General features: G+C 38.5%; 1 protein-coding gene across 1 annotated transcript in view; it reads right to left on the bottom strand.

Moving 5' to 3' along the window:
- HECTD4 (HECT domain E3 ubiquitin protein ligase 4) overlaps positions 1-16,284 on the bottom strand; it is a 119,705-nt gene that overhangs the window by 67,218 nt on the left and 36,203 nt on the right. The window contains exons 13-24 of the mRNA XM_023733791.1: positions 15,393-15,463; positions 14,543-14,648; positions 13,847-13,967; positions 13,046-13,174; positions 10,922-11,046; positions 9,154-9,307; positions 8,522-8,622; positions 5,834-6,032; positions 3,508-3,627; positions 2,364-2,468; positions 1,265-1,428; positions 450-683 (exon numbers count right to left, since the gene is read on the bottom strand). Of these exons, the coding sequence (XP_023589559.1) occupies positions 450-683; positions 1,265-1,428; positions 2,364-2,468; positions 3,508-3,627; positions 5,834-6,032; positions 8,522-8,622; positions 9,154-9,307; positions 10,922-11,046; positions 13,046-13,174; positions 13,847-13,967; positions 14,543-14,648; positions 15,393-15,463 (1,629 nt within the window). The remainder of the gene's footprint in view (positions 1-449; positions 684-1,264; positions 1,429-2,363; positions 2,469-3,507; positions 3,628-5,833; positions 6,033-8,521; positions 8,623-9,153; positions 9,308-10,921; positions 11,047-13,045; positions 13,175-13,846; positions 13,968-14,542; positions 14,649-15,392; positions 15,464-16,284) is intronic.

Genomic DNA, 16,284 nt, shown 5'->3' with positions numbered 1-16,284 from the left:
CCCTCTAGGCAGCAAATATAAAGAAATGTCTCTAGACTCTACAGAAACCAAAGGTGAGGCCAACTACTAGTAGAAGATCAAACCATCTGAGAAAAACTCAGAATCTGTCAAACTTCAGTGTGCATCAGTCACATGGGAAACTTGTTAAAACACGGATCACTGGATGGCATCCCCAGAGCTTCTAATTCAGTAGGTGTGGAATGGGGCCAAAAGTCTGCATTTCTAACATGTTCCCAAGTGATGCTGATGCTGCTGGGTGGAGGACCACACTTTGAGAACCACTGACCCTAGAATACCACCTGCAGGGCTCGCCAGAGAACTCGGTTAGCATTCATTAAGTAAACATAAAACTAAAGGCTTGTTCGATAGACCACATGAAGAAATATGCCCTCTTCAATTGTTTAAAATTGTTCTTATATGAAAAAAGAAAATGCTATATAGGAACATACTTTATACTTGGTCTAAATTGAGGTCTAGCACGCCCAGAAATTTCCCTGAGCTTTATCATGATTCCTGGAGGCAGCCTGATCCGAGGCAGATCAAAATAGTTTCCCACGGGAGGGACAAGGACGTCAGAGGGGTAGGTGAACTCTCTGTCTTCCTCTATGGTCAGAGGCAGTGGCGAGGGGCTGGGCGTAAGGGCGGGGGAGATCACTCCATTGGCCTCCACCTGCCACTGGCACCTGAGCAGACAGAAAAGAAGCCGTCACACTCTTCACTTCTGGCAAGCTTACAGGAGAGCTGTTTCAAATTTTCAGATTTAACAAAAACATGAAGTAAGAGATTATGGTTAAATTATTCACTAAACCTTCAGAGGCTAAAGAAAAATGTGCAGTATATGAAAGCACATCTTTGCGAATCTACCTCTCCCCCAAAGTTTTATGATGAAAACTTTTAAAGATACAGAAAAGCTGAATGACATGGCTGACACCTATATACTGCATCTAGATTCTATAATAAACATTTTACTATATTTGCGTTATCCCATCTCTATCCATCCTCTGGGGGTCCTTTTATCCAATTATACAATATTTGGGTTGGGGAAAAGCTTACGCAGTGCAAGGTTACAATTTCAAATTCAGTAAAGTAAGGACCAGAAGGCACTTTGGTGTAATTTTCATCTTACTTCTTAGACACAATGACTCCCATGAGATTGTCAGGCAGTAGTACTATCAGCTGGGAAATGTCCTAAAAGTAGTTTCCCACAGTTAAAGTCCTTTTTCCTTTTTGAGCAAAACTAGCGCAACTTGAGCCTTTTTGTTACCTTTGTAAAAGTTTGGACCGCAGTAGCTCTTGACAGGCTTCTTCTTCTCTGGTAATTTCTGGTCCGTTGTACAGGATTCTTAACATGGAACACGCTAATACAGACAGGCCTAGAGCCAGGTCTACCAGAAAGGGCAAGCCTCCCGAGACATCCTCCGAAGATTCCTACAACGCAAACAGGGGTAAACCACACTGGTCAGTGTGCGCTGGCGGAGCACTTCCACCTGTGCTGCCCCACACTGCATCGTCCCCAAGCATAGGGCTTCACAGGGCGGCAGCGAGTGCCACTGCTATGGCACACATGTATAGCACCCAACACCATGAGCAGATGGTGGCACTGGAATGACCACAGTGTGAAGTCTCAACCAAACTCTGGGGGGAGAATAGCCAATAAGACTCCATATTAGAAATGGCAAAAATCACATGCAAGAAGCCCAGATTCTTCGGGTAACTTCCTCTCTGATGTGCCTATGCAGGTATAAATCACTATTTTTTTTTGTCACCTCTGTCCTGTGCTTGAACCATGATGTGGTCAATGACTGCACTCAATTCATTCAATAAATACTTATTGAGTACCTAATGTGTGCCAGACATCGTCCTAGGTACCTGAGACACATCAGAGAATAAAACAAACGTCCCTGCCCTCATGGAGCTTACATTCCAGCAGATAATTCCACTGTAGAGATTCTTAGCTTGGTTAAACTTAAGCAACCTCCAGTCTAAAAATAAGTTTTCAAAATCAGGCCATTAGAGGGGGTAACAGAACTCCTACTACTCTTAAAACCCAGAATCCAAGAGCTTACTTCTATTAAGTGTGCAAGTCTTCTTTGCCCTATGGAAAGTTGCTGGAGCCAGGTCACCTATCCAGATTCTGAAGACAGAGCCCCTACCAATGGATAATTTCTGTACTGCTGAATTGGTTTTAGGCTGTAGCTAGTGCTTATTCCATAAAAGAAACAGAATGGTTGACTATTGCCACGTGGAAGAGACAAATGAAAGAGTGGCTCATATTCTGCCCCATTTTCAAGGCAAATATGTATGTAACCAAGGCACATAGGAGAAAGTACATTATGCCCACAGCATTGGTTAGATTCAAGTACCTGAGCGCGAACTGTGCAAGCAAAGCCCCACATAGCTTTATCGGGAGTGTTGTGTTCACGGCCACTTCTCATTTCAAAGGAGAAGGTGACTGTATCTCCTTCCACCTTAAAATTTAAGGGGGGGGGGGAGAAATGCACTTTAAAAATGAGACAATTTTTAAGAGAGCAATGAATTTCAGAGATTCACTTTCAAGAGGACCACAGCAATATTTCACTCCTTTTTACATTCACTGTGTAAATTCAAATTCCATCCCCTCTCATTTAGACATCAGCCTTCTAGGTGTCTCTCCTGACCAGGGAGCCTTTGGCACTAGGTATCTGCGAAAAGAGCCCCAACTGCCCAACAGCAGGACCTGAGTAATGACTGATCAACTCTTGAGCATAATTTCCAGTAAATCCCTCAGAGTTCTATTCCTTCTGCCTCCCTCTCTCCTCTCCATCACCTCACTGGTGTCAATAATGCAGGCAAATGGCCAGTACTCTGAAGAACACTGACCAAGTGCTGGGAGACCTTGCTGTGTTATATCACCAACACCATGAGTGAGAAACAAAACGTAGTAAGGCAGAGCACAATTAAAAGTGTAGTGCTGGTCCTGACCCCTGCAGGCAACTTTACAGAATGCGTGTAAAATAAAGGTCCAGAGAACAGACTTTGGAAAAGTTCTCAGGTTTTAATGGGTACTTCAGTTCACATTCATTTTCTAGGCCAATATGGAGTAGTTCAAGGGCCCAAATCATGAAGCAGGCTCAAATCTCATCAGACTGAGAATAGTAAAGGACCAAATTCATTTGAAACTAATTCAACACTTTTAAACTATAACGGCTCTGGGATTCTAGGCTACCAAGCATAAAGTAGTCTAGAGAAGAAGTAAGCTGAAAGAACTAGCAGTCCTTTTAATGCACAGGGAAGAAAATGCTGTGACAACCTCAGTCTATGGAACAGATACAAATTCTGGAAAGGACAGGGGTCTGATGCCCTACAAGTGAAAGGAGGATCATTTTGAATACAAACAGTGAGTTTACAAGCCTGACAAAAGCCCCCCTGGCAAATGTTTTCTGAAATTTTAGTTCATACTTGGGCCCATGATGAATGTTAAGAGTTCAGTTTTCCTTTCTAGGAAGTGATTATGACTGAATACCATACCTTCACCAAGTCTTTCGGCCAGCCAGTTCCTAAGACACTACGGCTGCCATATCCCAGTGTATTGCCTCCATATTCAGCAACTTTCCTACTGTTTGTGTTAGGCCCCGCATATATCACCAACTTCAAAACAGAAAATATACTGTTAGACTGTAAAAGAAAAACAAAAACAACATCTACAAATAAAAAGGCTGCAAGAAATGTTTGTTAAAAAACAAAACAAAACATTTACAACCAGGCACTGGTGTCATTATAACTAATATTTCCTTTTTTTAAGATACAACTGATACCAGTTTGGATGTAATCAGTCATTGGTGTTTATAGGGCAGCCATAGGGTAATAATGATTAAAATAAAAACATTTTAAAATGTGTTTTAATTTTTTTTGTATTACCACAATTTAATTGACTTGGGGATTTCACTTTAAAATAGTTATACTCGGATGTCATATATATCTTTTTTTTTTTTGAAATAGCTATTTTACTCCTAATTAATGACATATAACATTAATAACAGGTACAGTATGCCCCCTGAAGTCCTCCCCAAAATTAATAAAGCGAGCAAATACAGATGAAAAGATATCTAACAACAAAATAAAAGCACCAAAAAAAACCATTAATGAATAAATGAAAAAATTTAAAAACGCAACAAAGTGAAAATAAGCCATATAGTCTTTGAATGCTGCTTAATGGCATAAAAAGAAATTGATACAACTTTGGGTCAGAAAGGGGGCCGCTACTTCTTGGGTCAGTTTTCATGTATCAATACTTTTCTTCAATGAGGGCTGTTCATTTATAAACAATCGATCAACTTTCTAATACGCAGGAGAAACATACACAGGCCATCTGGCATTCAAACACTTCTAGAAGAAAGAGAAAGCTCTGGCTTCTGTCAGTACCAAATCCTGTCTTCTAATGTACACTCTGGCTTCTTCTAATAAGCTAAGTTTGGTTAACAGTTAAGTTTAGAACTAAAAGTTGAATTTTTAGTTCTGGACGCTTCTCATTTTGTGATTTCTTACCCTTTTGCACCTTTTGCTGACACCAGCCAGGGGCCACTGGAAAAGTAAATGTTATTTTATCCGTGCAGTAAGCCTCTTTGTGCTTCATCACTTAACACTAATGTCTACTGCAGGTGGAGGTTAGCTCACATCAGAAGATGCAAATTACTGTCTTTAAAAGAGAAACAAAATGACACCAACTAAAATGGCAGCCTCTTCCATTTCTACTTTTAATAGTCATTTCTAGGGATCTAGGAAATGGGGGTAGACACAATGCTAGGAGACATGAAAGGGGGTAGACTGACGACAGGAGATAGATGGTTTGAAAGGCCTACCAAAGGCCATCTTCTATATTCTCTTGCCTCCACCTAAGGCAAGTTTTGGGGGCAAGACAAACCCCTCCAGACATCTAGGAATCTTCCCTAGCCTAAAATATCATGGGGAAGAGGACCCTATACTTTGCCCAGTGTGTTTCACCATCTCATATCATGTACAGTTAAGAAGTCCTTAATTTTTAACCTAAAAATCTCCCCTAATGGTATCTAAGGCCATTTGCCCATACATAGTTCACAAAGGAGAGACATAATAGACAGCTAACAATCTACATAAAACAATCCTTTATGTGTCCAAAGCTATTATATAATCCTCTAGTTTTTCTTTCATATGTTACCTATCCCAATTTTCTTTAGCCTTTCTTCTTAAGTCCAGAATGATTAGAAATCAAAGAAAATCACAACTATTAGGAAAAAGAAGAATACATCAACCCTATAACACTTCCTTTTATTTATAATTGTTAAGTCACCAGGTTGGAAACTACTCTTCCTCAAAATCTATGTGGGCCCAGAGGTAACAGCAAACAAGAACAAATAATTGAAAGAAATATAAACCAGATCCTAGCACATCTGATACCCTTCTAAATGGCCACCTTCTCCCAAAAGATACATGAGAAGCCTCAAGAATTGGGCAGTCAGACCTTTCTATATAAATGGACAGCATACATCTACAGGAGTTCCAAGCACAGAGGAAATGCAGGATGTAAGCAGAATACAAAGGAAAATTTGCTTTGACTAGGAGCTATGCTTTTTGAAAGCTTACAAAAGTATACTTTCAAAGCGTCATTAACACACTGTTCTTAGACCGCAGAGGTGGTGGCTCTTTACCTCCCTTAATCACTACCTTTCAAGGTATTACCTTAGGGAAGTTCTCCTTAGAGATAGCTGCAGACGAAAATCAGTCAAGAATGGTGACCAGCAGCAAATTAAAATAAGAAGCATCTAAGAAATCAGCTTACTAGAGGTGGAAACAAGAATGAGTCTCAGTTCTTGCTTACTTTGTCATAGTCGTATTGTGAAGAGCATCTGCTATCAAATCTCAGATACAGGCAGCGAGCTCCGGGGATATGGACGGTTTCCTTAAATTTATAGTTGTCTCTGACAGGGTGCACTGTTTCCACAGTCTTCCCAGCAGCCCATGGGGCAGGAATCTTTAAGCCAGTGAGAAAACCTGGCTCTTCTTTCTCTTCTAACATTCTAAAACCAGAGACAAAGATAGTGATTTAGCTTAGCAGCAAGGAAGGGAAAAACAAAATGTATATGCACTAAAATACGAAAGGTTAAGAAATTACTCATTAATTTTCTGCATAATGCAGTATGAAAATATTGTGGTTTTTAATTGCCTGATATCAGTGCTGATCAGAAATATTTTTAGAATCCCTATATTTAAGGTGTTTTATTTATTTTCTTTTTGCTGTGAGACACTATATTTGCGTTTTTTGCTTTTTTCAAAGGAGAAGCCCAACTGATGTCCAGGAAAGGATCTGCCAACTCTCATTTAGAATTAGTCAGAAAAAAGATACCATAAAGGACCTTTAAGACTGGTCCCTTTCCAAATCCCATAGGATTACTGTCTTGTAAAAGTTCCCTCTGTTGATAGCTACAAGTTAATTGTTGAAACCTCCATGAGTATACACAATTGCAAAAATTTTCACTGTAATTTTTACTACAGAAAAGTGTATTCAAAGGCCCTCTCTTACCTACTGCACTTGAACTCTGAAGGTCTTCATAGAGCCCAAGGTTGTGGAGTACAAACTTCTAAAACATAACCTTTTCTGTTATTCTCTTTCAACTCTGCAGACCCTTCCATTGAAAAGGCTCTACAGTTGCACTATCCAATATGGTAGCTGCTAGCCACAAGTGGCCATTAAAATTTTTTTTTTAAATAACACGTTATGTGTTTTCAGTGAAGGTTTATATAGCAGTTTAGGTTCCCGTTCCACAATTTCTATACAAGTTGTTCAGTGACATTGGTTACATTCTTCACAATGTATGAACATTCTCATTCTGGTTGTTCCATTGTGGCCATTTACATTTAACTTAAACTAAATAAAATTAAAAATTCAGTTCCTCCTTTTTAATTAAAACTTCAGCTCCTCAGCTGTACTAGCCACATTACAAGTGCTCAATAACAACATGTGGCTATGGCTGAAGGAAGGTATTGGACAAACGCATAGAGTTCCATCACTGAGAAAAGTTTCGTTGGGTAGCTCTATTCTAGAGAAACCCATGATCAGTGGTACATCCTGGACGGCCCCACCCAACCCAGAATGGGGGACACCATGAGTTATCGCACTAGGTGACACCAACCGTAGTGACACCACTGCCCAGGATGTCCTTCCTTCCTGGTCAACTTTTTTAAGATCGCTTTAATGAGATAATGTCGACATACTATAAATTACATATATTTAAAGCAACTTGGTAAGTTTTGGCAAATGTATGTACCTGTGAAATTTCCTCCTACCTCTTTGAAATTCCTCTATTTCTCCCCACCAGGTAATCACTGATCTGCTTGCTGTTGCTAGAGATTAGTTCGCATTTTGTAGAGTTTTATACAAATGGAATTATACAGTATGTACTATTTTTTTGGGTGGGAGGGATCTCGCTTCTTTTTTTTTTTTTTAAATTGTGGTAAGATAAATATCACAAGAAATTTGCTGTTTCACCCAGTCTTGAATGTACAGTTCAGTGACATTAATCATATTCACTATGGTGTGTAACTGTCACCACTATTTCTAAAAACATTTTTTTTATCACCCCAAACAGAAACCCAGTACCCCATAAGCAATAACTTCCCATTTCTCACTCCTCTTTCCCCTGATAATCACTGATGAATTTTGGTCTCTATGCATTTCCTGTCCTAGATACTTCATACAAATGGAATCATATAATATTTGTCCTTTTGAGTCTGACTTATTTCACTCAGCATAATATTTTCAAGGTTCATCCATGTCATAGCATATACCATGACTTCATTTCTCTTTACGGCTGAATAATATTCCATTGTATGGACATACACATTTTGTTTATCCATTCATCTGTTGATGGACATTTGGGGTGTTTCTACTTTTTGGTGATTGGCTCTGGCTTCTTTGACTCAGTACAAGTATTCTAAGATTCATCCATGTTGTTGAACATATCAATAAATAGCTCATTCTTCTTTATTGCTAAGTAGGATTCATTTGTATGGATATACCATAAGTTTTTCCATTCACCTATTGATGGATATTGGGGTTGTTTCCAGTTTTGGGTTGTTTCCAGTTTGGGCTATTATAACAAATGCTGTTATGAACATTCATATACAAGTCTTTGTAAGATTCTATGCCTTCTTTTCTCTAGGGTAAACACTTAGAATAGAATGGATCATACAGTAAGTGTATATTAACTTTTTGAAAAACTGCCAAACTGTTTTCCGGAGTCATAATATTTTACATCCTCACCACTAGTGTATGAGAGTTTCCAGTCAATTTTGAACTAATCTCTTGGATCCGTGGGGAAATTTCTTCTGACCTGTTTCCATAAATCTACAAAGCAATTCTACAATTATCTGTAAAATCTTGACCCTCAAATCTCTTTCTTTTTCCAGTTAGCTAATCCTTGCTAGAAATCATGGTCATAGAAGGAGTGCTAGGCTTTCACTAGAAGGGAACAAGGAAGGGGTTCTGCAAGGTAGCAGGATCCATCACCTCTCATCGGGGAACAGCCTGCCCTTCTGGTCGGATGCACCACATGGGGAACAGCCCACCTCAGCAAAAACTGGAGACTGGGTTTTAAGCAGCAAAGCCGTCTGAAACACAAAACCATCATCATGTCTTAAAGTGCTTACCGTTAATTATCTGGATGGTACTAGAGCCAAACTTGGAATTCTCACTTAAATAGTCTTTTTACAGTTCTAGTCTGCCCTCCTTCATTAAGAAATGCTTTGCTACTTAGACCACTTGACATAATGTTACTTAACGCTGGAATGGAATACATCATTTATATTAGTTACCAATAGCTGGTAAGGACTCAGGAAATGAAATATGCTGTCGGGTTTCAATCGCACATCATATATTAGCGTTCCTACAGCTGAGTTAAGAGATGGACAATGAAAACTGGCTAAAATATTGCAATATGTAATTCAGTCAAAGAAACAAAATCTTCTCCCTTCATATTCTAGTTAATTTTTATGACATGACATGTTTCTTCATTTGATCATTATTTCCCTTGGTTTCTGAAAGATATGGTTATGCTTATTCTGCCTTCAGTGAAAGCACACAGCGGTGACATGAAGTCGGTTGGCCAAAAAGCAGTTCCCTTCGGCCCCCGAGGCCCATACCTGACTGGTATAGAGCACCAGCTGCACGAGCTGAGGCATCAGGGCATCGGCCATGGTCAGAGTCTGCAAGTTTGGGTGCATCAGGGAGGTCAGTAACACTGGAAGAAGGTGACCCAGCATAGTAGCCTTAGTAACTTGCTCCAAGCCTTTTAACCTACCAAAAAAATTCAAGAAAACACAGTCTAAGCAATTCCCAATCATATGAAGAAGCAACCAAAGTCATATCTACCTGATGAATTCTCTTCAATGGCATCTCCTTGAACTAGCCAAGCACTTACAGTAACAGCAATTCAGTCCTCAAATGTCCCACCTTCTACCACTGAGGGATGGGGGAGACTGGACACCTGTTAATGGATTTCACCTGCAGCTCTGGTGAAAAAGTTTACTCAGTGCATTTCCTAGCATCTTCAAAGTACTTTATAAATGGGTTCTAATATGTAAACAGCTACTCTAGGTGGGAACTCCCTGCAAAGTTCCTGAGCTCACGGGCTGCTAGTCACTGAACTGCACTGAGAGACTCTGAGGGAGGAAGTGAACGGCTACAACATTGCTGCATCTGCCCAGAGCAGTGAACCCCACTTCTGGCTTAGAGAAATCAAGTTTGATATTGGGTACAGAGGCAGGAAGACTTCACATTTTTCTTTACAACTACACTTTTCATATCTCCATCCTCTGCTAGAGGAATTAAGGTATGGGGGTCTCCCAGAGCAAGACAAGGATTATGTCAGTTCTCTGAGACTACTAAGGTTATTGATCGTGGAACAGAAAAGACCTCACACCTCTATGGCTCTCACATTAGATTACACCCCCACCCCATGACAGATCTGCATGAAGTGCCACAGTGGACACTACATGTCTTTTTTTTTTTTTAATATTTTATTGAGTTTTTGGTGAAAAGTTACATAGCCAATTAGGCTGCCATTTAACAATTTCTATCCATATTGTTCAGTGATATTGGTTACATTTTCCACATTGTATCAACATTCTCAACATTTCTGTTCTGGTTGTTCTGCTTCCATTAATCCAGCTTCCCTGCCCCTCTACATGTCTTAATATACCCAATGCAACACCTGTCTGAATTATATTGTTCACAGTCCCAACCTGCACTTACTCTCTGAGAGTGGGCAAGAAACAGGGAGACAGGGACAGGCAAGGTTATTGAGGCAAAAATTACACTGCAGGATGGCTTTAGATTGGCATCTCTAACATCAAAATTATCAAAAAAACACAGAATATAACTCATCTCTAAAAGCAAACCACAGCAGAAATTTTAATGGGGAGGGCTAAGAAACAGCTTTATTACTACGAAAAAGAAATCTACCCTCTGTATAGGTCACTCCTATATTTGGAGAAGTGAAATTATAGTAGAGTCACAAGATTATCATGTCAGTGTCATCTTCTATGAAGCAACTGATTATCTGTACCACTAAGTCCCTTCTTCCTCCCCGAAGTATTTATTGTGAGGAAACAAGTGCACATGGCACTGACCTAGATGCTTAAGGAAAGGCCCATTTGGGAATAATGACAGTAGAAATTCCAAATGCCAGAGACAAGGCTGTCCTCTACAACCTTGCTACCCCTAGATTATGGCTCTTGGCCCAACCTAAAAGCACCATTAAAGGGCTCCATTGCATTTGGCATTGTAACACTTGCCATTTCAACCTATTCTCACAAAAATCACTCTATCATGTTCTAAAAGATTTGGCATTTGTAAGTGAATTCTTCTTCCTGAAGGGCAGCAGGTCACAGTTCGCATCTACTCCCTCACCTCTGTTCACGGTCCACTATGTCACTATTGATGAGGGCAGTGGTGACCTGCTGTAGCATTTCCAGCACTTCATCACATCCAGTCAGGATTTGGGTGGCAAGAGCCAAAATACTGACCTTTAGCTCCTAGGCAGAAAATACCATAACGTTATTTTTAAGCTTTGTGATGCGTACACACTCACAACGACCACGTGAAATGATGCACTTAATGACACATTTCCAAATTAAATGATGAGGTGGCCAGAATAAGCCCAAAGCAGTAAATTCCGCTAGGGTGGCAAGTGGCAATTTGATCTGGGAGGCTGAGGTCACGAGTGCTGACAGAAATACGCAGTATTTCACAGGGAGCACACCGAGTCCCTAGGAGAAAGATGCATTTCTCCCTTCCCCTCCAGCACAAGAGAGCTCCTGGTGGCCAGCCCAGAAACTGTCCAGGTGGAAGACTGCCTTGGGTGGTATGAGGATAGCTAAAGAGAAAAACAGAACAGTAAAAGGCGCATGTATAGGCGGTGAATAAAATGAGACAAAAACACAACATTTTGAAACAGTACAAGTGACCTTTTACTTAATGTCTTAAACCCATTACATTTGAAAACAGGCAGGTTAAAAAATTCAATTAGAGCAGCAGGCAGTTACAGGCTATTAAACATTAAAATTAACTATCAGAGAACTCATGGACGTACAAACACTAAATAATGTGTTAAGAAACTAAGATCATAGAAATGTTTAGTTTGCAATTATTTTCTACTAAAAAAAATTCAATCAAACTAACCCTCTAGGTGAAATCTATGTTTTTTATTTCTCCCAGAAATACTAGACAACCAAACCTGTTCTGCCTGCCTTTACTAAGAATCTTTCTCTTTTCTTCCACGGTTTACTTAGGAACTTACTAAATTTAGCCTTTTCAAATAAAATAAATTTTCTTTTCATTGTTGGAATTGTCTGTTGCTTTGTTTTGTTTTTTGTATTACTGAGATATTTCTATTATTACAAGAAAAGGAATTCTGAGCTTCCTAGACAAGCTGAATTATGGTATAAACCACACCAATAATATCAGCTATTATCTATTGACTACATCCCATGCACCAGAATAGTGCCAGGCATTTTACAGACCTTGTCTCTAATCCCCACAGCAACCTTACAAGGTAGGTGTTATTATTGTCCCTTTTTACTGATTAGGAAACTAAGGCAAGAGAAGTTAAATAAATAGTATCAGCAATTTAAACTATGAATTCATGTATTTCTGCCTGTTTAAAAAAAACTGATTATATAATGAGGTACACTCATAAATATGAACTAGCAGATGTATGATTTATATTGTACTTATGCATAAAAGAGTAAGAAAAGGGCAAACTATAATAGCTTTTATCTATGACTATGGCTTCCTTGTTCTTTTTTTCCTCTCTTAGTGTGTTTAAGTCAACATTTTAAGGGAAAATAAAATGCTTATTGACTTCTCTAGTTCTCCCGCAAAGATGAAATTCTGAAGAACAATGCAAACAACAGCCTTGAGCATCTGTCAAAATTATAATAACCACTGCTCTAAAAAAATATTTGTGGACTGCTATAAATTGCCATGTGGGTACAAATTATTGAGTTTACACAAAAGCTAATTTAAAAATAATTACAGAAAATGAAATGAACTATAAGTTGAGAAACTAAATCGTTAATGTAGAGACTGTGAGAAAACTGTCACCTTTTTAAAGTTACTTGAATCAAGAGAATACAACAGAACATCCAAAACATCAAGTTTTTAAAATGTTATGCTCTGCGATATATATATATACGTTATATATGTATTTATATATATATGTATATAAAACTTCCAGGTGTGTATGAGATCACTTGTAGGTGCCTTATTTTATAGCTCTTAAAAGAAGATGAAAATAAACAAAGGCACAAAAAGACTGGCACACAAGGATGACACATTATGAGAGTGTCACAAACATGGTAACAACTGTGCAATAACGTAAAAATCTATGAAATGAGTGACCTAATATTTCCTCTCACAAAAATATAAGCCACGTGGTGAAATCTGACATCATAATGCACACAAATTTAGCTGTGTAAGCTGTGTTTTACACGCTGGGTAGAAAGCATCGTTCGAATAAAGCTTGGTGTTTACCTGTACCTTCAATGTCTCTCCCTGCAAGGAGTTGTCACTGTCATCGTTCTCATCAGGTTTAATCAAAACAGTGTTACTGAGAAGGTGGTTCTGAACTGCCATCAGATAGCGCAGGCAGGAGGATGCAGCCTTTAATACAAATAAGGGCATTTAAATGATCTAGACTCTACTGAAAGGAGGATCATGTAATCCTCATGTTTTTAAAAGATTTCAACAAGGGAAACAAGAGAAAGTGCAGAAAACAGACCAAATTAGTTTCTCAGATGACTTATTTCCATAGGCTTTAGATACCTAATTTGATACATTTACCATTAATTTTCACCCTTTTGCTACACAATCCTCACTAATCAGAATACTTACTGGCATTTTTACCTTTTAATATTTCTGCTCTCCCTCACATGCTTCTCCATGAAGAAGACTCTACCCAAACCCTTAAAAAAACCTTTTAGCTCCTATTAGTCTCTGCAAAACATTGATGGCTTAGAAAACAGTGCTAAATTAAAAATCAATAGGGAAAAAAATCCTCACTAAATAAATTAAAATAAAAGCACACAAACTGAGTCAAACACTTTACTGTATCAAGAAATTTAAGTAAGGGGAAACAAAGTTTTTAGAGAAGGCGTTTCAAGTGGATTTACCTACTGCTACATGTCTAGCACTGACTTTCATATATTATTTTAAATCTATTTTACGGAGCGTGTGCATAAGTGTGTATGTCTACACACACACACGTCAATACAATAAAATGAAAAGAGGGAAGCTTGATATAATTTTGCTGTCATTAAATACACTTTTACTTACAGGCACAGTTGAAAGGAGCTTTTGAAAATCATCTTTAGAGACAGTTTGGCACTTGGTGATTAAGATACAGGATTCTCGAACAACGATCTTCAGAATGTAGTGTAAAAGTTCATCATTTAGTCTTTACAGTGCAGGAAAAATGTAACAATAAAATATTGATGGTTTATTAGCAAGAGGATAAATTGTATACAATTGGTATGAAATGACATATAGAAGATACGAAATTAACTGGCACTGCAAGCAAACTCTTACTCAGCGATGATGCTAACAACTAGGCGTATTATCTAAATCAAATGTACAGAAACAAGATGGCACTCAACCACCCAGTCAAAGTATTTCATAAATAACATAGAATACCAACACCCTCCTTCCCCTCATCACCTCTAACACATACTCACCCACTCTCTCATTCCAGCAATTTGGATGGAACTCTCCTCCAAGATTTCTTAAATAAGTTCCATCCATTATTTCTGCCCAAATTACTTTACCGATAAAATTGAAATGTTCTATTATCATTTCTTAGGGCCACTGTAGGATTTATTATCTTTCAATTGATCTACAGTTTAGGCTTTATTATGCTAGTCATTATACTAGATATGATAGGAGACTAAATTGGATCAAACATATTTACATGTAAATTAATTACTTAAAAGAACACAAGGAAAAGGCTAGCAGTGAATAACACAACTGTGTCACCTGTAATGGTCATCCTCATCACTGCCAAATCTGTTGTACTGAAGCTGTTCTGCTAAATTGGTCAGGATCACATCCCGGAGCTGGGAGAGGCCGCTGTTTCTCTCTCCTAACACACAACAAAGTGCCATAAACTACCCTCGAAATTGCGTTTAGAAAACTGATGCTATTTTAAAAAAAAGTTTTTAAACAAGTAGAATGCCAACATTTTGTGACAATCTAGGGGCACCAGGTACCATGTACCTATACAAACAGTAACAACAAAAACTGGCTTAGAAATCACCACGATAGCATTATCATTAAACATTTATTACATATCTACAGTCAGGTACATTGTCCTAAGCAGTAGAAAGAGGTTTATAAAGCTTGAAGATATATAAAATATAGTTTCTGCTTTCAGTATAGTTGAGCTGTTGGCAATATGCAGTCACATTTTTAAAACAAGGCTGATTACTAGAGACGAGAAAAAGAAGTATCTATTATCTTAATATTCAGTTGTTTCCTTGCTGTTGTTGTCAGTTGCCGTCAAGTCGATTCTGACTCGTGGCGACCCCATGTGTGCAGGTGTGTATGAGATCACTTGTAATACGTAAAAATCTATGAAATGAGTGACCTAATATTTCCTCTCACAAAAATATAAGCCACGTGGTGAAATCTGACATCATAATGCACACATGGGGTTTTCAAGGCTGTGACCTTTCAGAAGCGGATCGCCAAGCCTTACTTCTGAGGTGCGCCTGGGTGGATCTGAATGGCCAACCTTTCGGCTAGCAGTTGACAGCTCAACCCTCTGCACCACCCAGGAACAAAAAAAAGGACAGTTGTTCAAGGACAGTTAAAGGATAATTCTCACCTTCTGTTAAGACAAGCTTAAGTAAGTTATTGATTTCCGTTTCACCTGGGTACAAGATATTTAAACCAGAGCTGAAATGACAGAAAAGTAAAAAAAAATTTTAACAAATGTTCTAGAAAATCCAGACTCTAAGTATTTCAAATTTCTATTTTTATTAAAGATGTCAGCTTGATTATATAAAATTCTGGGGTACGCTGTGTGACTAAAAAGCACTTGAACCTAAATTCATGGTTGTGATATAATCAATCACTTTCCTGATAAACCCTATCCCTCTCCTCCAATCTGTGAATTACCAAAATGGTAACCTATCTGAGGCCACAGGTAGAACTGGTTTGGTGAGCTATAAAAGGTAAGCATAGTCAAACCAGCTATACATGCAGACTGTGCCAAAAAATAATTTGAAAAGGAAAATGTCTAATTCTTAGCTTTTCCATTTCTTTGGACAAGAACATGAATTATTTTTAGGCAACAGTGTGGTGCCACAAGACACAGCTTTCGAAACAGACTTAGAGACCAAGGAGAAGGAAGTGAGTTCATTTAAACTTTAAAATGGCTATCAAAAGGACAGGAAAAATAGCATTACAAATGGCACAAGAATTTGTTTCTTTTTCTTTGGTACTGAAGTTTAATTGACATAAAATGAACTGTACATATTTTTAAAAAGTTTTTTCCCATACAAAAATTTATACATACATTGTTATGTGACTCTAATTGCTCTTCCCATACTGTGACAGCACACTCTTCCTTTCCACCCCTGATTCCCCATGTTCATTCAACCAGCTCCCAATCCTCTCTGCCTTCCCATCTCACCACCAGGCAGAAGCTGTCCGTTTAGCCTCTGTATCTACTTGAGCCAAAAGGCACACTCCTCACGAGTATCACTTTATGTCCC

The sequence above is a fragment of the Trichechus manatus genome, unplaced genomic scaffold (genome assembly GCF_000243295.1).
Source record: "Trichechus manatus latirostris isolate Lorelei unplaced genomic scaffold, TriManLat1.0 scaffold00061, whole genome shotgun sequence".
Classification (NCBI taxonomy): domain Eukaryota; kingdom Metazoa; phylum Chordata; class Mammalia; order Sirenia; family Trichechidae; genus Trichechus; species Trichechus manatus.
This window is presented reverse-complemented; position numbering and strand designations above follow the sequence as displayed.